Raw genomic sequence first — 24049 nt, forward strand, 5'->3', positions numbered from 1 at the left:
GCAACTCTAAGTTATTTTAAATCAAGACTGGAGACTTTATTTTTTGCATCTGCCCTTTATTAAACCAAATATTTATTCATTTGTTTCACTGCACTGTAACTTTTATTCTTGTTTTTATTTTTATTTTCTATTCTCTAGTTCTTTACTGAGGTTATAATATGTTCCTTTTGGACTTTGTCTCCATGCTTTTGATGTTTTATGTAAAGCACTTTGAATTGCCTTGTTGCTGAAATGTACTATATAATTAAACCTGCCTTGTCTTGTACTTAAGGTAAAGTCATGTAGGTTAGCTAGGACTGGCATCATCATGTTACGCATTTAACATAAAGTTACGTGATTACTGTAAAGTTATGTAGGTTAGGTTTACGAGAAGAGACATGGTGACGTTGCACCATAATATATGTCAAACTTCACTTGGTTTCACATGGGACACAAACACCAGTTCCCAGGGTGAAAGCCCTGTGGTTGTTTGACCCAACCACAACCTGAATATACCTCTTTACATGGACTTGCAGTCTTTATACTTCCTCCTTCTTTACTCCTGTCAGCACATTGGCCACATGGTTGCAACCTTCACAATTATGTTGGTTAGCTTATATACTGGCTCATAATTACATAGGTTATACACAAATTCTGGTGCATTACTTTTTGTAAGGTGTTCGAGAAGCAAGAGAACAGCCTGAATACAGTTCCACTTCCTGAAACTTCCTCCAAGCACACTGTTGATGTTTTCATACTAAGCTGTGGTCTATATTGGAGTACTTATGAAATTCTGTTTTACAATTATATCAGGAAATGACATAGTTTTTTATTCATATTTATCCAGAAACAGGTAAAAGATGTAGTGAGTGAGAAAGGAGAATGTGTCTGGTCTGGACGAGCACCTGGTCAGTTCTGCCACAGTCAGAAGGTCTCTGAGTTTGTAGCTTTGGCATTAAAGTATACTCTCTAAAAGTCCTTACAGGAACATAAAACAATGATTGGGCTGTTCTTATTAAAGCTGCTCCTAACTGTACAATCAGGAATTACTGACCCACTACATTAATCGTGTCAAATCTTGGCAAAAAAATACCATAAAAATACTATAAGTACATTCCGATATGGTCTAAAACTATACAAAAAGGAGCTAGAAAGGTATATCAGCACACATAGGCCTACCTTAAATCATTACATTTAATCTAATATGTAAATATAAAGGCAAGTCCCTCAAAAGTACCCTGAGTTCACCAAGAGTTCACCTTCACATTAATAATTTAAGGATAAACAAAAGAGCATTTGCAAGATCTAGGGATTGTCCTTTGGTCTGTACAGTGTAGTGATAACCTACTAATGATTGGCAATAGAGTGGTGCAGAAATGAGTCCTAACACGTAACACATAGAAATTATTTAGCTTTTTTGCACTTCCAGTTCCCTTGTCTTGAGGTTAAAGGGTGAAGCTAACTTCTGGGTCAACCTATAAGAAAAACTTTATCCCTGCAGCACTACATTCACAAAACTACATGGCCACATTTATCTTGGCATCATTAAAACCGAGACCGGCATTTCTGTTTGGAAATAATACTCAGATTTGAGGACAACATGCAACAAAGCCACCAAGAACCAGCTTCGGGAGCTCTACACAACATTATCGAATGACTCTCAGAGACTGAGCTCTGCCATGTCACTTTATTAGCTGCCACATTGTCAAGACTGATTACATAACGGACACAACACAATTTGCCAGTCTGGATCTCTTGCATGACTATTGCGTATAGATTAATTTGTGTCTGACTACCCACTGTCATCCACAGGTCACAAGTGGGTCACTGATCTTACTGGCATAAGGTTGCAGATTAAAAAGCTTGTGTTCTTCCTCTCTCAAGCTTAAAAGACAAGATTCCATCTGGTGGCCGTGGGGAAAGTGTACAATAATAATGAATTTCTGTTTGAGTTGCCAGCTTGTGCACAATCATCTACATATCCTAAGGAGATTATTTGCTTCTATGCAAATACACACCTGTCACTGGAGTATAGGCCTACTGTAGCTAATTATTATCTTAAAAATGAGTGTTGGTAAAATCTAAAGCAATTGTCAGTAATTATGTAATTCTCTCTTACATTTTTTTAGGCTCGAGCAATAGCACTTCTAGGTGAGTTTGGTATCAGAGGCTGAGCTCTTTTATAATTAACCCATCCACCCCTCACCACACGACTGATGTGCAGCCTATACATCCTGAGCTAGCTGCAGCTAACAAATGTACTGTCTGTAGGCTACATTGGCTGCTAGGGGTCAACAAATGCAAACTGTACAACAAGACCAGCAGTGTAAGTTGCACAAATGTTGCATGTAAAATTCACTTTGTGCTCCACCAATACTTATCTGATGTGGGTCCAATCTTTGCTCCCTATTCAGCTCTGTTGAGGTCTTCACCAAAATATTTGGTCCTGTTAGCATGCTAGGTGCTGAGCTCTCTTCACTGACCATCTTTTACTCTATTTTTTTTCTGCTGAGTTTGTAAATCAGGTTTGTATAGAATAATAATAATAATGTTAATACACTGGATTTATATAGCGTTTTTCTGGATGCTCAAAGATGCTTTATAAAGTACAGCAACATCAAAACAGAAAAAACAACAGCGCAAAGATGACATAATCCAATGAATGGGCTAAAGGTGGCTATAAGCTAATAGCAGGGGCGTAAATATAGACAGTGTAGGAAGTGCGGTTGCACTGGGGCTCACGGGCTGGAGGGGCCTGTAGAGAAAGGGGGCCCTTGCAAGTGATTCAGATTGCCACCTTATTTAAAAACCTTACCCTAACCTCAACCATCACAACTAAATGCCTAACCTACTTTTCTATTTACTTATCTAATAAACCTCATAAGCAGTCGCAAGGTTATTTCTCCAAAGACCCTGGGGGACGGAAGCATTGTTAAGAAATAACAAAGTTCCTGTTGCCCCACATGTGCAGTGGCCCAGTACCCTCAGATTTTATCCAAAATGTTAAATTATTGTAATGCTCATGGGGCTCTTCCAACCTCTATTGGGACCCATAAAAGACCAATTTTAAGTATTCCCATACTACCAGTCCCCGAGATCCCGTGCCCCTCAGAACCCCCCAACCTAACCCGTACCCTAACCCTAGATTTTAATTGGGCTCTTAACAACCATTTTGTTTTTTTTTAAGGAGTATATTGAGATTTTTGTAACTGCAGCACTCTTCAAAAGCATTGCATTTTAACCCAAACCTAACCCTTACCTAAAATTAATTCTAACCTGAACCCTAAAACCAAGTCTTAACCCTAAACAGGCCTTTTGGTCCTCACTTTGTAGCATGTACAAATACACACACGCACACACACACACACACACACACACACACACACACACACACACACACACACACAATTAAAAAAAAAACAGACTGCACATGTCCTAAGAGCCAGATCACTTGGTAAACAATCCCTGACTGAAACAAAGCCTACTCGCTCCCCTCTTCTGCCTCTTCCTCTTCCTTCTCAGTTTATTTTTCCCAAAGGAGGAAGTCCAAATAATGATCTCTCTGATCCCAGTCTACACATACATGGATACCTGGGACTGAATCAGTATGCTGAAGCAAATGACTTTGCGACGATTCCTCCTTTTGTACTCATGTTCCTGTCTTAAGTATCCCTTAAAACAGTAACTGTGTGTTGAATAAGGCAAGGGGAAATGTGCACATCCTTTAAAACCATCAGAGCCTTTGTAGGCCTGGACACAAAGAGGGCGTATGCTGAGGGGAGGTCTGTGACCCTGCAGGCTCCGCCCCCTCTGCATAATGTGCCGGCTTCATTGAAACGACCAGACAGCAGCAACACAGCACCACAGAGGCTTCACGGGACACCCAACAAACGGCGAAGAAGACTCCCAAGTGCAAGAAAACAGGGCTGTAAAATGACTCGAGACTTTTGAGCGACGGGACGGACGGAAGAACTTTTCTTTATCTCCACGAAGCGGATGGAAATCATTTGGGAATACAGCTTCCTCTCCTCCTCAGCCGTGGTACCCTGAACTCAGACTACAAAGGGACGTGAGCTTTGGGCACTGCTTAAACATGGATACATTCTTTGTAGAGGTATGTTAAAATTACTTTCTCCATACAGAAACAGTGTTTTTGGGTTAGCTTTTTACTTTAAACGTGACTTCTAATTTATTTTGGGACCTCGACGGTCTTTGTTTTGTTTTTAGCATGATGTGTTGTGCGCGTTCCTCAGCCTGGCTGCTCCACTTTTAACCTCTGTAAAGGGGTAGTTCACATATAGCCAAAAAGCACCATATAGATAGATGGATAGATAGATAGATAGATAGATAGATAGATATGACACACACACACACACACACACACACACACACACACACATACATAGATAGGATATAGGATACATGTAGGATGCAGCTGTAGTTGTAATACCTCCACAAGCCTCCATTTAAGGACACTATTTCCTATTTCTCTGCATGACTTTTAAAATCTCTTCTTCACTTCTGCCCAGATAATCTCATTACTGGCAAAACAAGCACAAACAGCACTTATATGACAGCATCTCTACCATTCCTCTGTTCCTCTAATGTAATTTAAGTTTATGGTACAGGCTCCACTGCCTGTAAAACCTGAGTGAGTGCCCGTGGACAGTAGATCAGATGTGTCATCTGCATATCAGCCCAGACACTGACACGCTCTCACTGTGTAAAAACCGGCTATAGGTCTGATTTGTCATCCTCCTGTGAGTCAGAGGAGGGCACACACACGCAGTCACAGACAGAGAGAGAGGCTGTGTTAGTGATGTAAGTCTCCTCCTCTCATAGGCCCTCCACTCACCTCCTGTGTCTCTACCAACAGCATCAGCGGTACCTGACCCTCGGTGATGATCTGTGTTGTGACTCAATCAGGAGGCGACTCCTGAGTTATGTTGTTTCCATACTCTACAATCTCTTTCCAATAACTTTACAGGGTTGAAAGTTGAAACTTCTGCATGTCACAACAGAGTGAGGTTGTTTTTGAAACTGTACACAGAGTGAATATGAAACCAACTGAGGACAGTCATCCTTTGACATGACAAAGATTCATGTCTGAACAAAGCTATGTAAAACCTTGGAAAAGTCTCATTAATTATATTCATTTTTAAAAACTAATTTGATAATGCCAGTTCAGTGCTTAATGAAATAAGTAATTAGTCTCTGAGTTTCACTTGTCTTCAAAAAAATGTCATTATAATGGTGTCCAGCTGTGAGTTTCAGAAACTAGTGGTCTGACGCTGTTTGTTTCCGCATTACAAGGATGGGGAAATGAATGAATTCTTGTCATTTCTTGGCAAGAAAGTGATTAGACTGGGAAACATTTCTCAACAAAATTCCATCTTTTGGTGACCTCAGTCTGAAACTAAAAGCATCGACCTTCAGGAGCTCATAAAAAAAGTATAGTTTTCAATATTCTGTTGCATAAACCAACCCTGTAGCGAACAGATTGAGGTGAACTGGATTTTGGGTCATAATCTGATTTTATTAGAGTAATATGCTGTCCAGAGGAAGGATATCATTTCAGCTAAACCCAGATCAGCAGTGATAACTGTTGTAATTTGGTGTGTGTCCTTTGTCCTTCACCAACTGTGTGAGATTTCCCCAAAGGTTTATTCGATTTCATCCAACGTGCATTTGTTTATTATTTTTTTTGTGATGTGGTTGTGTAGTATATTGCTTTTCATCCTGCAATATAACCAAAAGGGCTGTCCTGTGTCTTGACCGACAGTCTCAACTTGTAATTTGGTCAAAATACATCAATGTTTTTTGGCTGCCGATGTGAAACGCTGTTTATTAATGAGTAGCAACTATAGAAAAAGCAGAAAACAGAGGTATTTGTGGCGGTTGTTTCACTTTTTTAATGAAAAATTGCATTAAAATGAATGAATGAACTGTCCTGGTTTTTAAGATGACTTTTGGGTCATGGAAAAAAACAGCTTCCTGAACTCCTCAGTGCGACCAGGGTGGATTTAATTAAGCGGGAATTCTGGAAGTGAAGTAAGGCGAGGATTAAACTTGTCTCAGTGAAAACAAGTGCAGCGGGATAAATCTTAGGCATGATTCATTACTGTGCATCCCATCCAGTGAAACAATCAGCCTGATAGTTAACATGATGAAGGTGTCAACACATGAATGATATCATCATCTTTTTAAGCCTTTGCAAATAACTGCATGTTTAAATCTGCTCCTTGACCTGAGAGGAGTCTTTTGCAGATCAGGTTCATCGAGATAAAATCGTACCAGTGTTCATCAAATGTCAGTTTGTCTTGCTCCAATCTAGAGTCAGCTTTCCCTTGCACGTCACTGTTGGTGATGGTGACGGGGTTAGGGACAGTGGTGGAGTAAGAGGGAGTGGCAGGTACAAGGGTGTGTGCTCAGAGGTTTATCCTGAGAGCCTATCCTGTCCATCAGCGTGGCTTTTCCTCTTAGGAGCTGACACAACGCTGTAAAACCCTCAGCGACACTGCCTCGACTCCACACCCCATCCGCCCTCAGTGGATGTGACCCACTAAACACACACAAATACCTGCAGTGTGTCAGAGAGCTTGCCAAGCTGCTAGGTTTGGCCATTGTGGACATTAATGTGTCAGGAAATTCCTGTACTATATCTTTACATCTATGGCTTTTTGTATATGTGTATAAACATGGAACCCTTTTGATTATTTTATGTCTTTATGAAACATCCTGACAAAGTTGAATCCTGGCTATATTTCTAAACTTGGTAATCAGTTCCTTTATAGCAGCAGCTGCAACACACTACACTGTGAAGTCACACGAGGACCTTTCCACACCCGTTAATTCCTTCTCTGCATTACACACCAAATTCCTTTCTCTTAAAGAGACTCTGACAGAGGGAATCCCAGATTCCCAGCCCTGACCCCTGAAATTCCCGGTCATGGCCAGCCTGTCATCCTCGCATTGTAGAGCTGTGGTGACAAGGCTTTAGGTTTCACACCATCACCGCCGCCCCCCACACACAGACGGACACATTCACCCCATCCTAAAACATCCCTCACAGCCCTATGTGCTGTTTATGTCTAGGTCTTTGAAGCTGGAGCCGTGGGTCGGCATGCTCGGTAAGCATTCTCTGTTGAAATGGGTAATGTGAGAAAGGCCAACCTGCTCTGGAGCGGAGGGTGGACTATTTTTCTACCCAGGGTCTTTTCTACCCAGTTGTCACTTCCTCCAGCTGCCGCTTTAGAGAGCTGAGAATCTGAGATCATCGCTCTTAACTTCCAGCCATGCGGACAGCCGATGGAGCACGGAAGGAAGTCAGGATGTCAAGTTAGGATGTAAGGAAGGAAGGAAAGGTATAAAAATGGCTAATGGATCCTGCATTCCTTTGAATTTTTCTCTGTCTTAGCTTGTAATTAAAGTGGTTATTGTGAGCATTATCCCATCAAATTAGGGCACTTTGAAACAATGCTTTAGACTGTGTTAAAGTTGTGGTGAATTAATGGCGCCGGTTGTTTATGAACAAACAGATTATTAAGGCAGTGGTTAATGTGTGCGTCAGCAGAACTCCTGCAGCTTTGGTACGGTCTTGTACAGTCTGGAGGTGGTTTAATCTGTCACAAGAGCGCTGGGACTAATTACCAACAGGCATTGTCTGACCACACACCAAATAACATGGATAATCCTTTCTCATAATGACACAGATGCCAGTGTTGGGTGGGGGGGAGGGGGGGGGGGTGTTTACGTGTGGAAAGCACCGCTGATAATAATAATAATAATAATAATTTGGAATTTGATTAATTTGGAGTTTCCATTCTAACAAATAGTTTCCTATATTTTAAGTCAGCTATTTGATGATAGTGAATTTAGGCTTTTTAAAAAAATCTCTCTAGCTTGTGTTTGCATTTCTTGTGTCTCTATCAGTAACCTGACCCCTGTCTATCAGCGAGCTGACCATCACATGGGGTGCTCAGTGCTGTGATAACCTCCTGCTGACACCATGCTGTTGACTTTAGCTTTAACCTGTTATACCAAGCTTTTCAGACAAAGCTGTCTGTGTATTCGTGACGATAAAAGAATAGAACATCTTCACCATCCCACAGCTTGTTCACAAAGAACAAATAATGCAGCGCAGGAGCTCATCTCCCTTTCTTTGAGGTCATGATGATGGACAAACAATTACTGTATAAAGTGACAACTTTTTTCATGGAGTCTCTGGTGGTCTTGTCTGCCTACCCACCCAGACCCAGTAACCTTGGAGATATAGTGCCACATTTTGAGAAATAAGCTTACTCTCTTTCTTGCCGACAGTTAGAGAATGTTTGTTTTTTATGAGGGGTTTGGGGATGCAAAAAAACACTGGGGAGGGACTTTGTTTTGGTTTAGGGGAGGGACACACAAATTAAAATGGTTGTATTTTGTATTTATTTTACAACCCTTTTTTTAATTTAAGAAAACATGCCATATTTTCTTTGAAAACCAGCAGAATTACACCATTAGCCAGAAACTGTAAAAACAGACATTGGATTTTCAACTATTCCGACGGTCTTTGGACACGCCATGTGCGACAAACACTTCAGTCAGAAAAAAATAAAAATAAAAATCTGAGTGTAAAGTAGTAACGTTTAATCAAAATCACTTATTTCACATGTCTCATTTAAAATTTTGACCCAAATAAACCATTTGCACTCCCTAACTAGCATGCATGGCAAAAGTGAAACCAGAAGATCCTTAAACTCCAGAATTTCATCTTCAGCTTTTAACTTTCAAACATCAAAGGGTTCGTTTTAAAAACCTAATAACTAATTTATGGTGTATGGGAGGTCATGCATTTTCTGCCAGTCACTCAGGGAAGCTCAAGAAAAAATATTTATAGCTTCAGGGAGGGTCAAAACCTAAAAAAAGAAAAGAAAAAGTCACACCCCAGTCACCCCCGTCCTCTGATAAATGAAAAACAGTTCCTTAGATGAGAAGATTGTCACCATATGGCTATGACCTTACAGTTAGCTTAGCATAAAGACTGGAAACATGGAGAAACAGCTAGCCTATCTAAAACGTTTTAATGTAAAGACATAAGAGTGGTAGCAATTGCATTTCCCAGAATGTTGAACTATTCCTTTAATAGGTGGCCTTTACTATCATCCATCCTGATACTGGTTTGTAAACCCATCAGTTCCACTCCCTCCAGTCTCTCATACTGTAGTGTCTAACAGAAAAAGTCTCATCATATGTTAAAAAGACATAGCTCATAAAAAAAATACTACTCAATCAACTCTCCAACACCCATCCTTCCTGCACTCCCTGTGTGTGTGTGTGTGTGTGTGTGTGTGTGTGTGTGTGTGTGTGTGTGTGTGTGTGTCCCTTTTAGGGCCGTCCTGGGTGTGTCATTCTCCGAAATATAAATCACCTTAGGGCACTTGGGTGTATCACTAAGTTTTTGTCATCTCAACAAAGCTGTGACGAAAGAGAACTTCCTCAACCCTTTGCTTTATTTGTGAACTTAAAACCAAATGAAGAAATCATTGTACAGTCATGCAGTCATGAGTTACGTCTGGACTTGCCTTGTTTAGTGTAAGAACAACAGGGACATGGAAGAGTCCAAGTGGCACAGAAACAGCATTCTGAAAGAAAGAAGCTGTTTATTTTCATTTTGATTCCAGTTCAAACACTTTGGGATTAGTTAAAGGAATATTTGTTGGTGAAGATTCTCATAAGTGCTATATCGTAGGCTGGACTTGCAACTAGACTTGCTTGTGTTTCTTGATGACGTTTCGCCTCTCATCCAAGAAGCTTCTTCAGAACATTCTTGGATGAGAGGCAAAGAAGAAACGCAATCAACCCATTTGCCTACGATATAGCAGTTAAAGGAATAGTTTGACATTTTGGGAATTTTGCTGACAGTTGAATAAGAAGATTGATAGCTTGCTCCATTTACAGTATACCCACCTATCAGCCAAAAAGCCATTGGATGACATAGGAGATCCGCCCACTTCCTACTTGGTAACTGACCCATCTACCTAGTAGTACACCCACCTCATCAAGTATCAGTACACCATTGCTCTTATGTCTGTACGATAAATATGTAGCTGAGGCCAGGAGTTAGCTTAGCTTAGCACAAAGACTGAAGATCATATACTGTATGAAAATAAATGGTAGTAACCACTGTGATGTCACCCGCTGGTTTGTAGGCAGGTTTTAAAGCCTTTGCATTTTGGCTGTTGCCATTTTGTTTTATTTGGAGCCACAAGTGACCAGGCCCTCAATTATGCATAACTTCAGTTTTTTGAAAATTGAAATGGGTTATATAAAAATTAAATCCCTGTAAAGTTGTCATAATTTAGGAAATTAGCTAAAGAGGGCGAAATTGCTCTTTGTACGAAGCTGAACATGTTTATTTCTGCTTTAAAGTTGGACATTTTAACATGGGGTTCTATGGGGATTGACTCATTTTGGGAGCCAGCCTCCTGTGGTCATTCACGGAACTGCAGTTTTTGGCATTTTCACGTAGGCTACATTTTTTAGCGCCATAGGTTGCCATTTGCCAGAAACAAGGGGAAACAGCTCGGCTGGCTCTGTCCAAAGGTAACAAAATCCACATTAGCTCTAAAGCTCACTAATTAACATGTTATTATGTCTCATTTGTTTAGCTTCTTGCTAAGCTAAGCTAATCGGCTGCTGGCTCCAGCCTCCTATTCAGCATACAGACATAAAACACTTACCAAGCTTCTAATTTAACTCTCAGCAAGAATGTGAACAAGAGTATTTCTCAAAATGCTGAACTATTATTTTCACATCTCAACAATTGGGGTGAAAGAATGACTTGCAGAATAGATTGTCACCTTTTTTGACACCAGAGAGGTTTCTGAATGATAAGTTGTTCATACTGTAAGCTACTAGTGTCACTGGGGTCTGTGTGTTGTGTGCTTTCCTTTCTCTTTTTTGTGTCTCAGTGAGATTTTTCAGTCATGCCCCTGTTCATCTCCAGCATTTGAATCTGGCCTTTAAACCAGATCAATCCCTCCACTCTACAAACACAACCATTTTCCCCCCCAGATTAGCGTGCAGTGGATTTGTGCGAAAGTAAAGAAAATTAAAGTTGCTGTTTATCGCTGCTTACCCTTCACACAATAAATGTCTGTTGGCCTTCACCTTGGCCGCCCTACCTGACAGACACAGTGAGCTGGTAATGAATGCAGCTTAAATCCTCTCAGTTCAGAGGTCTCGTCTGGCAGCTTAATAACAGCCAACCTGTGATTACTGCTCCCAGGCCAGATGTTGACTTTCCTTTTTTAGCCCCCTATGATTACTGCGCACAGAGGTAGCCTATTACGGGATGGAATATGTCTCTACACACTTGCCTGTATATTACATTTTCCTATGTGTGTAAGTTAAACACATTGCAGCAACCACAGGAGGATATAGCCTGAGGTAAAAAAAAAAACAAAAAACTTAAAAAGTGTAAAATTGTTGACTCCCTCGTGATGAGGTCACTGCTACAGTTGTAATTTCAGAACTAATTGCAGGAGGAACACCCTGTCGGGCCTAAGTACACATCCCACGCTGTGTTAGCCTTGACTGCCGTGGCCTGAAGAGCCTAACTGGCACCTTGGTGCTTCAAAAACACAAACAACACAGTGTGGCACAATCCACAATCATGACCTGTTACCGTTCCCATCCATTCCCAGTCTGTTTTATTAGACGTGAGTGTGTGTGGTTTGGCCAGAGGTTGTTTGTAGGATGGTACATTGAGATACTGAGACTCGCATTTGGAGGAATGTTACATGTTTTCCCACCTGAACCAGCCCTTCCTTCACATCCTCATCCTCAGAGAGAACATCAAAATATCCTCCACATTCCCCAATAAGAGAGAAAAGGTAGCAGTTTGACGGAGGCACTGCAGCACTTTTTGTGTTGTTTGAACTTTCAAACGCTGCACAACCCCATGCATATCATGTGTCTAATCCTTTTTCGGCGCAGTTACATCATCCTGACCACTAATGCTCCCTCCCTACCTACCACTATAGATTACTCATATAAATTATAAGCTTTAAATGTGATATATGTGCCTGTGCAGCTGGTAATGCAGCTCCTGTGAGTAGCTGGAGAGTTGGAGACTGCTGTGAGGGTACCAAAAGTAGTTGAATTAGTTTCATCATTATTCATTAATCTTCCCACTAGTTTTTTTGAGTAATGGATTAATCATTTGCATAAAAAAATATGGTCAGAAGAAGAGCTTGACGCTTGAAACAACACTTGGTGGTAATTAAATATATGCTAATGGGTGCATTATGTAATTTTCAGAATCTGTTTCTCAAAAATAAAACTTCATTTCTCTTAAGTTTTGTGCAACCAGTGATCCAAATCCCAGAAATATTCAGTTTACTGTCAAATAAGACAAATCAAGAAGCAAATTAGCACATTTTTGAGAAGCTGTAATGGGCAAATACTCAATTATTTGTGTCAGCAATACAACACATGTCCAAAATTATAAATAGGAGAGTCCCCTTGAGCTATTGTGATCAATCTGGGACTTTGTGAGGAATGGGCGAAGGTCAAAGGCAGTGTAACAAGAGCCAGGTCGCCTGCCAATGGCTCCCCTCAACCTTAACAACCACTACCCCACTGGCCAGTGCCCCAGATGACTCACACAGTCAAACACACAGGGGCTCAGTCTGTCAGTCCTGACTAACCAGCATTCCTAAAATATCTCAGGGATTCCTGCTGTGTGACCCTATAACAGTCCACAGACGAGTACAGGGGGGCTAGATATGTAGATGACAGACAGGAGAAGGAATGCCAGGTGGCTGTGTAGATATTCAAAGTCATGCAGCTTAGCCGACAATCCAATCAAACATGCAGTAATCACATCATTTGTTGCCTCTTCGTCCCATCCTGGAATTCATTCTGTAGTTAGGAATCATAACCCCAAGCACAGGATCATACTAATACTTTGATCACTGTAGAACAGTGCAGGAAGGAAAATATGTCCACACAGGATAAGGATGTAAAGCAGGGGCCTGTGCCAGGAGTCTGTGCCACAGTGTCAAGTGCTCCTCTTCTTTCTTTTGTGCTCCTGAAGACATAATTTGTTATGCAAATTCTCTTTCGATACACTCATTAGCAACATGGCAGATTAGCTACATCAGACGATGGCAAGGGGAGGTGCTCTTTAACCCCCCCGGACACAAACAGACGGACAGACAACAGACACACTCATAGTACCAAACACATGCAGACACACTGCTTTCACACACACTTACACATATTTGCTTTACTTGCTGTTGTGACTCCATTTAGCATGTTAATGAAAATAGATTAAAAGACAGCGATAGCAACAAATTGCTGCCGCATTTGATTTCCATTAACATAGTGACACAGTTGCATTCATAACTACATCATCCTCAGACCCTCTGCTTTAACAAAAACAGTCTATGAATATGCAAATGAAGCTTGGGTTAACTGGTGAGGCTGCTGCCTCTAGGCCATCCTGCTTTAAGTCTGTTTATAGCTTCCTCAGCGGGGGGTTCGTGCAGCTCCTCTGAGTCCAGAACAATTGATGAGCGGCACCCTTTTTTCCTCTCACTCCCCCTCCACCACAGACTGGGGGAAGCCCTGCTCCCCCAGGGACTCCTCCTCCTCCATTAGCTAATTTCTGATCAGCTGCTCCCTCCATCATTAATTCATACATCTTCCAGCACAGATGCTGAAGGTTGCCTTTAATCATCTGATTTCTCCCCTCAGTCACACACACCGTGCCCTTCCCCGCCCTCACCCCATGCTGGCTGCGGGCACCAGCAGGCAGACGTTACAGTGGCAACGAGGAAACAAAGAAAATGTAAAAGGGGCACACTTGTATTAAATCACTGGCAGTTATCCCTAATTTATTCTTTATACTGGACAGTAATTATATACATTGTGATGAGCCTGATGACAGCTGCCTGATGGTTACAGAAGCCAGCATCTTGCCAGAGAGTTGCATGACCGAATCTTTGGAAAATTGGTGCAAGAAATTTTCCCCAGTAGCCACAACTGAAGAGCTCTTGAGAACAGCACTTAACCCCTAATTGGCCCAGAGGAGCTGCTCAAAGGAACAGTAGGAAAATACATAAAATATGCACATAATGACAACATGTAAATTCAGTTAATTTTCATAGATTTAAAAATCTCAACATCCTGGCAACGACCAAGCTGAGTCAAAATGTTACTGAAATAAGATCACAAGAGTTTTTGTGTGTTTAAAATTATATCCAGTAACTTTCTGATGAGGTTTTGCTCTTTGTAGGATGTCCAATTTTTGCCCCACTAGAAAGCTTGTGGTCAAAGACCCAGAGGGACCTTTGCCCAGATTCCCCTCCCAGCTGCAGTCAGCCCATTTGTTTAATCTCGCCAGCTACTTGGCGGATTCCTCCTCATTCCACTCACTCAGCATGCAGGAGATTTGGTTACAATCCCTGAATTTGGCTATTCTCCATTTTGATGGACAAAGAAATAAACCCCGGCATTGTTACCTGCTGTTAATGCTTCTGGCTACATTAGCTGCATTTCCACCAAACAGGTTTAATATCCCTTAGAACCATACACAACCCATATGGACATTTATCTAAACCAGTGGTTCCCAACTGTTGGGTCGTGGTCCAAAAGTAGGTCACGGGTCCATGGACCTTAAGTGACTCGTAAACGTATCAAGTTTGCAAGAAACACATTTTATTTTAATGTTGTTTATTCTGTAGAGTGAGTGACTAATGGACAGCTACTTGACATAGACAGCTAACAAGCTCAACGACATGGCCAAACACAAGTATGACGATGAATGTATTATACTGTGTGGACCTTGAACTAATTACTAAGGAGAAACCTGGACCCCGTGGCTGGACCAGTTGGGAACCACTGATCTAAACCCTAGATTTGTACTAGAGTTTCCACCCCAGACATTATTCTTATTATGCAGGCAGGGTTGCTACCAGACAGTTACAGCTGCATCAGTGCTCAGCTCTCTCTGTGTTTCTTCTTTATTGACAATGCAGAGGAACGTCTAAACCTCGCTGACTGTCCATGGAACAGGGTTATGCAACATTTTCAAAAGACAAAAGAACAGACTGGAGTGTTCAGAGTCTCTGTTGCAATTAATAGAATATTTGAAGATAGCGAGTTTGTGTATTGACCCCTTGTCGAGCATGAGTTTCGATCTTCTCTTGACCAATCTACGGACTGCTGTGTTTCCTGCTCCACCTTTTAATATTGGATCAGTGTGCTAGGTACCTCAACAGAGGGGTGATGAACAAACAGGACAGAATGGACCAGTTCTATTAAAACCTTTCACAACTTTTGACGAAGGAAACACAAAAATAACTGTTCTAATGTGTAACCAACTGAACTGGACCGCTTGGTGGAAACAAGGCTTTACATTCCTGTAGCTTTATTATTCTTTGTATATGTACAAAACCAAATTTAAAAGTCTAATTTCTGCAAAATGTAGGAAAAATTAACAGTTTTACCGACAAAGGACACACACTGGCAACATGCAAGTGTCAATATGCTGTTTGACCTTTTAAAAGCAGGCCATCCATCCCTCCAGTGTTCTGGACTGCACATCTGTCCAAGTGAGGTCATAAAGGGTTAGTGGCTTGGCCTTATGCCTCCCTATTGTTATGATAATGCTGTTGTGTCCTGGTATTTGAGGTGTAAATGTAGCGCTAGACCACAGTCCTATATATATAACAAAATGTTTTTTGGAACATCTGCTTCTAAATGAGATGCTGTAGGTCACTGAGAACTTTGAGTTTATTCTGATCTGAGATAAACACAATTGCAAAACAAATATTCATGAATGAATATGATAAAGCGAGGGAATTTGAGAGGGACAAGTGAAAGCAGCAACATCTAGAGTTTCTTTTGGACGAATTTGTTCCTGGTGGATACGTTCTGGTGTTACGTTTATCTTAGCACAACAAATGAGATGCTTGTCAAGAATCCAGCTGGTCGTTGCTCTTAGCCAGGCATCAGTCCTGGCCAGCAGTCAGCTCAACCTACAGCACTGCTGTCCGCTGGGCAGGCGTTCACTCACCGCTCCTTGAAACCACGCTATGATCCAAGAAATTGGCTTATCATAACTTAATTGTTTAACCGTGTCCAAGTCAGGATGAGTTAATTAGCTTTCTTTTGTCCTGGCTGATACGATCACCTGATACCGCCTGCGCTCATGCTACGCCAGACAGCAGAGAAAGAGCCGTTGCACCTTGTACTATGTATGCCCCTTAAATATTAAAGGCTCGTTCATTAGCCAATCTCTGAGCTGGATGTCATTATACAAGCTGCAGAAACTCAAGCCTCCAACTTTGGGATCACATCATTCAGCCTGAGTGGTTTCTGTGTCAAAGAGCATGATGGGACGTCGGCGTGCGGCCTGTTTTGGTGGGTCAGATTACTATTGTCAGCTGGGTTCTGCCTCAGCAGTGCTACTCATGCTCAGTGACATGCAGCATTAAGAATTTCAAATTAGCTTGAGCTGGGAAGATCATGGCAGCGGTTCAGCTTTGCTTTTTAATGGTGCGGTTAAAACATCTGGTTACCAGAGGCACGGGAGCGGGGGTTAACTTGATAATTAAACCCAGTGACGGCTGCATTTCATTATAAGAGTGAAGTTTAAACTGATGATTATACAGGAAATACACACCATCTCAATGGTTTGGTCAGAATGGTTCCAAGTTTAGGGGACTTAAACACAAGATGATACCCGTGTCCCTTTTGTGTCCCAGCTGGTCTTTGTTTGGGATGTTTCCGCCTGGTTAACTTCTGAGCTCTCAGTCAGAGGTGGTTGCCTTTGTCCTGACTTAGTGACGGAGCTCCTGAGGATGGAGGAGACAAGGGGGAGGAGTTTTGGTGAGACCATCTGTTGCTGAGACAATTCATCTCTACTTTATACCCTCCAGCTTCAGACACTTTACACACACACACACACACACACACACACACACACACACACACGCTTACATACAAAGACACAAATAAAATGGACACACTCATCTGATGTTGGTGGTCTTGAGCCACTGGAGAACCACTTCTACCAATTTAAATTTACTGGCTAATAGTCATGTAGACAAATCACTGTGTTTATTTAAAGCAGACCTAAAAGTCAAAATGTTTTCAGGACATATTACTGGCTGCATATAACAACAACAACAACAACAATAAAGCCAAAATATCTTGGATCCAGGCATCACCATCTTGGTCATTTGGAGCCAGAGTCTAGGAAGTGGAGCCGTGGTACCGAGTTCCCGCCTATGAACCCATCCTACCCAGTCGCGAGCAGTGTAATTGATCACAAGCACACCGACTGACACACACAGCTGTCAATCATGATGTCTAGCATCAAATAACTTACTAAAAAAAAACCTATTAGAAAAATGAACACTTGAACGTACATCAGTGTGACAAGAATTACCTAAAATGACAGAAACCATCCCTGGGGGAAAAATGTATTTTGCATCTATTTAAGCTCCTTTTCCACGGCTCAAAAAACCTTACTAACACCTGCTAACAAATGGCTTTTGTATGTAACATGAAAGATTACAATCGTCGCTCACACCTGGGTCAAGTGACTCTGCAGTAGTCATCAGCTCCGATTAGCAGTGATGGAAATACAACGCCCGGATGAACAAGTTAATTTTGGTCCCTTTACCAGCAGGATATAATGACACACCATCAGGAAATACCATCCGTTTCTGCCTAAGCAGCATTGTTCCAAATTAGTCTGCACCAGATCCGAGAGAGAAAGACTGAATAAGTAAGGGATAAAAAGAAGTAACCACTGTAACATTTTCACTGGCCTCCATGCTGCTTTCCACTGTTTACTAACCTTTTAACGTGACACACCACTAAGAAGAAACAGAAAGGAATACTCGTCTGCTGCAGTTTTCCTGAGTTTAAGAACCTGTGTGCACATGTTTATTTGGGTGGAAAAGGGGTCTTTTATATTCTAGTTTGGCCCATGTTCCATCTGCTGACACAGAGGGGGCGGGGTTTATGACTTGTACTGCAGCCAGCCACTAGGGGGCAATCGAGATGTTTTGGCTTCACTTATGGGGAGCTGTCATGTCATCTATCTTTATATACATTGGGATAGAGTGTTTCTTATACGTAGTATGACTATTCCCCACAGCTAGTGGTCTTTATTGCTGACTCCTAAAATATGCTAAAAATGCTTGTGGCAAAAAAAGGCAGAAAAAACAGCAAAAAGGCAAAACAACGATCATAAGGGTATAACATCGTTTAGAGGGTAATGGATATTAAAGAATGCTGGAGTTGTTCCTAATGACTGCCTTTCAAGTTTATTGATGTTAGTAGTTTCTGTCTATAGTTTTGTCCAGTTTGCTTTTCTCTCTTTTACTTCATCTTTCTATTTTTGAATATCTCTGAATTACTATGCTAGATTGTACAATAAATGAAATACAAGTCGCTATTTTTGGATGTAGAATAATGTTACAAAGTGTTAAAATTAATAAAAACTTAAGTAAAAAAAACAAAACAAATTTGACTGACTGGTAGAATCTGATACATCTGTAAAATATGACTACTACAGCTTTTTTGCCTGTTAAGCGACTACTGATTTGGCTGTTTCTGCACAATGTTGATTATAGTGCCTGCTGGGCAGATCTCCAGAGAGCCAGTCACTCTGCACAGACGCTGGTGCAGCAAGCCAATCCAGACTTGGCATCTTTATGGGCCAGCTTGTTGCTGACTTTTGGTTTACCATATAGTGTTGAGTCATTTAATTAGCCAGATATTATGTGAATTATTGGGTCTCTCGACTCCTGACCTGTGTGCTGTGAGCACGTTGTTTGGATAGTTTTATCTTTCTGTAACCATAAAATTGTTACAGGGCATCTCTTTGTTCGTGTGAATGGAAAACCTCTGAGAGTCTCTGACTCAGCAACTGTACCATTCAATCCTGGAAAATTTTCTTTTAATATATGCGTCACTGAAGTTGAAGCAATACCACAAAGTGTTGTAGAAACACACAGTATTATGAGCTTTTCTACTGCTTTTCATGCCATGGCTTGCCTGTTTTACTCACATGGCATCTACCTTTTGTTATTACCTAGTCCATGCACGTTTTCTTTTTACTTTGTCAGCTCCACTGTTGCAGTTACAAATACTAACAGCCTCTACAAGACAAAAAGTACCAGCAATATTCTGTTGAGTCCCTGTGATTTCCAGTTACATAACAGAAACTGATCTTCTTAAAAATCTATAGAGTAAACACGATTAATCTCCTCACTGGACTTCAGCAGACTCACGTGAAGCAGCTTTTCCCTGAACAGGCCAGGCTGGTACCAGGCAGACACAATCGGCAGTCGGTATGGAAGTCACCAGTCGTCTCATATTAAATGGAAACTGAGATTATGTGTGGCCCCGTGGTGGAGATCACCTCTGTTATATTGGTGTCCTGATGTTTCTGTTTGTCTACCTCTTTTTTCCAGACAATGGGAGGTGGGATATTATCAGGTGCCTGCACTCTTCCTCTTTCCCCTCTCACCCTCCCCCCAGCCTCCTCCTAATTTACACGACCCCCTTTATCCCACTCTCCGCTCTCCCCTGTGGTTTTAGAGAGCTACATTTAGCTGTGCTCCATTAGCTGACTGGAAGAAAAAAAAATCCTAGATGATGATGGAAGTAGGTTTGCAGACTGGTTGGTTGGAGTGAGTGACCCTCTGTCCAGAGAGGAAGCCAGGATCACAAAAGAAAGCCCAATCATCACTCTTAGAGGCTGAGCAAGTTAATTTAATGGACTTCTTTATTGAGCTTATTTTCTCTTTGTCTCTGTGATTCAGCAGTGTCTCAAGCAGATTGCATTTCACCCAAATATCTAGTGTATTAAACAAAAGCACCTCGATCTTTGTTCTGACCCTGGTGGCAAACACATTTGTGCTCCATGGATGAGAGTGTGTGTGCACACGTGGCAGCCTGTTGTTAATAGTTAATGAGGATTGATGTCTGGAAGTGGTGACCTTGTATAAGGTTTCCTAGTGGAATCCATGCATATTGATCTCTTTAGTTTTATGCTCTATTGGACACACCATTCCCTTTCACTACGTGTTTTCCTCGGGCCACTTCAATGGTGGTGATGATTAATGGTGTTTAGTCAAAGACAGGATTCTCAGAAGAGGTGGTGACTTTCTTCAAAGTGCACATCCTATTAATCTCACACTTAAAACCAAAATGTTCAGTTTGTGTTACATGATTTATAGTTGTGTGACCGTAAACTGAGGAAATCCAAACTGGCTTGACATTTCGGGAAAAATACGCTGTCTGGTTTTCTTGCATACAGGAAAGTGAGTGAAGGTCACTCTCATAACCCTTCATAAAACCACAACATTTATTTTTTGCATTTAAAAAACAGGTTTAAATAAATCAGATATAACAAGTTAACTGGTGAGCTTTAGAGATGCTTGCGAATTTTGTTACCTTCAGAGTAGAGCAGCCATGCTAGGTGTTTTCCCTGTTTCTGGTTTTTATGCTAAGCTTAACTAATATTAAAGGTTCTTTATAGGGTAATCAGCAGCAGACAACAATTTTCTCTGGAAAGATATAATGACGTCCTAAGCAGAAATGCAGTCACACTACCTCTGTGTGTTGTAATCACAGCTTCTCTGTTCACTGTCGGTAGACGATCTGGCCTTACATGCATGTTAGTGCATGTGAGACCCTGTGTTTATCCTACTGCCTAGCTAATCGCCATCGCTCTGCACTGCGCTCATGAGGTGGTTACGGGGTTTACTGATGATAACAGTGATGACCTGTTCATTCATTCTCATTTTCAGGTCGTTAGATACTTATGGTTTTTCACGCTCCCTGTCCTCTCATAGCGACGTAGGGGCACCCTTTAGCCAATGTGACACAAGGCTGAAACCCTGAAGAAGACTTTGGTCAATACGCGTAGGTCTGTCTTGTTGCCTTTGCTCTAATAAAAGTTACTTTATATATATTTTTACCTGAAGACGGAGTGCCTCAGTTTTTTTCCTTGGTTGTCTGCATTTTTTACAAACAGCAAGACTTCCTTGGTTTTTTGTTCAACAAAGCTGAAACACATTGTATCTTGTGGTAAATGTTGTGAAACGGTCATGGTTAGGTTTAGGCAGCAAAACTACCCAGTTGGGTTGAGAAAAAAGATCATGTTTTGGGTTAAAATAGGTTTGTTTGTTACATCACCTAAAGAAACATGACAATATCTCTGCCTGATGACTGTAGTAAATTATGTAATGTTACATTAAAACAACACTGAATTTTGGTTTTACACAAGACATGAACTGGGATCTCCTGGATGAAAGTCCGGTTTTGTTTGACCCATCCCCCCAACGCAGACTTTGTCATTCTCTATACTTAAGTTATATGCTCTTAGTATCAGGTATTGTAACGGATAGATTTATGCTGCAGCCTGGTGCATCTTATAAAGAGATATCATATGTTAAGCGGTGTGACTAAGCGTTGGTATTTCATCCCCTAGTAAAGAGAACAGGCTCGCAGTAGTCATGGTTATTAAAATATAGCACCACTCCTTCAGTCTCTCCCCAGGTTAACACTGTAACTTCTGTCAGCATTGTTGCAACTGTTAGCACTGTTAGCTGCTAGCCACTGGCTCAGTCACCTCCATGTTGAGAACTGTGTGTTGACACTTCCAGCTCAGACTCTGAACCATAGATATGCTCTGAGTGTTGCATACAGCTCCCTTAACAGACAAACTTGTAAGTGGTGTTGATCTATTCGTCTGACTTTGAGGAAGAAAGCGGAATTCCCAAAACTGTAAAATGATCTTTGAAGGTCATAGGTTAGCTACCAGATGGTTTTTAATACTTTATATTGCTTAACTAAAGGCCACATTTATTGTTTTAGACTGTGGCAAATGTGGATTTAGTCATCCTAAAAGATTTACAATTTAGACCACACAGGCGTTCACTCTCCTTCACAACAGACATTTAAAGCAGCCGGTTCTATAAATGTATCGTCCACCGCTGTGAGGAAATGACAGTCAGTCTGAGCAATCAGCCTCAGATTCCTGTTATTGCTCCTGGTTACTGAGCTGCTAACAAACATGTCTGGGAAGGTCTGTGACTTCACGTGGATACACAAACAGGACAGGCCGCCCAGATCAGCTGTAGTGCTGGTGTTAATCTCTGTCTGGAACAAGGATCTGGTCTCGGACAATAGCAAGAAGCATGTCGTGGTGTGTCTGATTGAAATATAGAAAAGAAGAAAGGATAATGGGCATAGAAACATTTGCATTGGTTGATTTGCTGAAGTGGCAAATTCTCTTTGAGGTTAATTTTCTTCCATTTTATGGAGTAAAGTAGCTCTCACAACCAAAGACTGAAAGACGTTTTGACAGTTTTACTGAGTATGTGTGACTCTGCGTGGTAGTTTTAGTCTCTGACACACCCTCTGCATACAGGCCTGGCAAACAGCTTTTCTCTACTAAAGGGCAATGACAGTTTAATAAGAGGATAGCTGTGCCAGTTTAGTGTGGTGAGGGAGCAGCAATGTGGCAGAGAGCGATGAGCAATGCTGAGAAAAAGAGAAAAATGGTGAGAAGGACAAACCAGAAGCCGTAATCCTTGCTTTTTCTAGAATATCTCTGCTGTCTCTTCAGACTGAGCAGCTACTAACTCACCTGCCACATTCACACTTCACCTAAATAGCTAGGAATATATTTATGTCTGGGTTGAGCTTTGTCTTTCCCTCAGCAATCAGTGAAGTTCCTAAAGTGCAATTATAATGCAAATGTGCAGTACCCTCTTCCTCACACAGCTGACTCCAATATGAGCTCTGTGTCCAGATGCTAATGGTGTTTTTTTTCTACCTATTGTGTTGCAGGGGGCCCGTGTCTGGCTGAGACACAAAGAACAGCTCCTCCCTTCCACCGTTAGCTCTTGTGATGATTCGTCCTTGGTGCTCACCACCGACTATGGGAAGGTAAGAAGAGTTCTGTTTCCCTGCTGAAGGGTTAAAGCTGCCCAAGAGTAATTTTAAACCACCCCGAACTCTCATCTGCACAGTGTCTTCACCATGAAGCATTTTTCATTGTTTTTTGTTCCCACATGATTTTGTAAACCCCTTAAAGCCAAGAAAAAGTAACTACTCACACATTCAAGTCATATTGATGCATTTACAGGCGTTAACTGATATAGGGTGCAAGTAGAGCCCCCCCCCCCCCCCATCTTTCAGTTGTAATATACAAGGTTATAGTACAACCTAGGTGGGAAGTGGGCTAGTGTGTATGTGAGAAGGTTAATTGTTTGCACACATGTGTTTCATCTCGGGGCACAGTGATGGGATCAACACCTTTTGAATAAAGTAAGAATGACAGGAATGGGCTCCTTGTGTCAAGTCACCGGCCCGAGCTTATCTGTTTGGCAGAGCATGGTGGTCTTTGTGTCTGGAGGAAATCCTGTTAGAGAGTGAGACGCGAGAGAGACATAGAAAGAGAGAGAAAGGGGTGGCGATAGACGGTTAAAAAATAGTTTCTCTGTCAAATGTCTGTGGGTCAGAGAGTGTAGGTCAAAAATGAGCTTCCAGGACAACTCTTATCTTGTGGGATGTGGGATGCATATGATAGGTCCACATTTGCTCCTGACTGACTGTCCAAACTCAGCGGCAGGTCTTTGGTCAGGTCAGGGTTTCGGGAAGGAACAGGGTAGGGCCCAAGGACTGACTCTGTCTGCTGGATCTCAACGTGTAACGTCATTTTCATATCCAGAATCTGTCACACAGCCATCACCCCAACCACAAGCCATGGTTATTCCCTCACTGGAGTCCTTGACTGAAAAGAAGAGTGGCGTATGAAAGAGAGGTCACCAAGCTGTTGAGGAGCAGCATGTGTGTTCTTTGTGGAAATTAAGGGCATTTAGCTTAGAGATGGCTCTGAATGGTCTTATTTTCACATCACATGTGTGTTGGTTAGCATGGCGTGGGCTGAGGCGTGGGCTGAGAGTGGTGCGTTATAGGTAGAGAGTATAAACGATGTGTGAGAGGGAACATATGAACTCATCCTGGGCATATGTGTTTGATG

At 41.6% G+C, this 24049-nt stretch overlaps 1 protein-coding gene across 1 annotated transcript in view; it reads left to right on the forward strand.

Moving 5' to 3' along the window:
* The first annotated feature begins 3839 nt into the window (after positions 1-3839).
* myo10l3 (myosin X, like 3) overlaps positions 3840-24049 on the forward strand; it is a 70602-nt gene continuing 50392 nt past the window's right edge. Inside the window, exons 1-2 of the mRNA XM_049594149.1 lie at positions 3840-4093; positions 22855-22953. Of these exons, the coding sequence (XP_049450106.1) occupies positions 4073-4093; positions 22855-22953 (120 nt within the window). The 5' untranslated portion in view covers positions 3840-4072. The remainder of the gene's footprint in view (positions 4094-22854; positions 22954-24049) is intronic.

Source organism: Epinephelus fuscoguttatus, linkage group LG13, assembly GCF_011397635.1.
Source record: "Epinephelus fuscoguttatus linkage group LG13, E.fuscoguttatus.final_Chr_v1".
NCBI classification, from domain to species: domain Eukaryota; kingdom Metazoa; phylum Chordata; class Actinopteri; order Perciformes; family Serranidae; genus Epinephelus; species Epinephelus fuscoguttatus.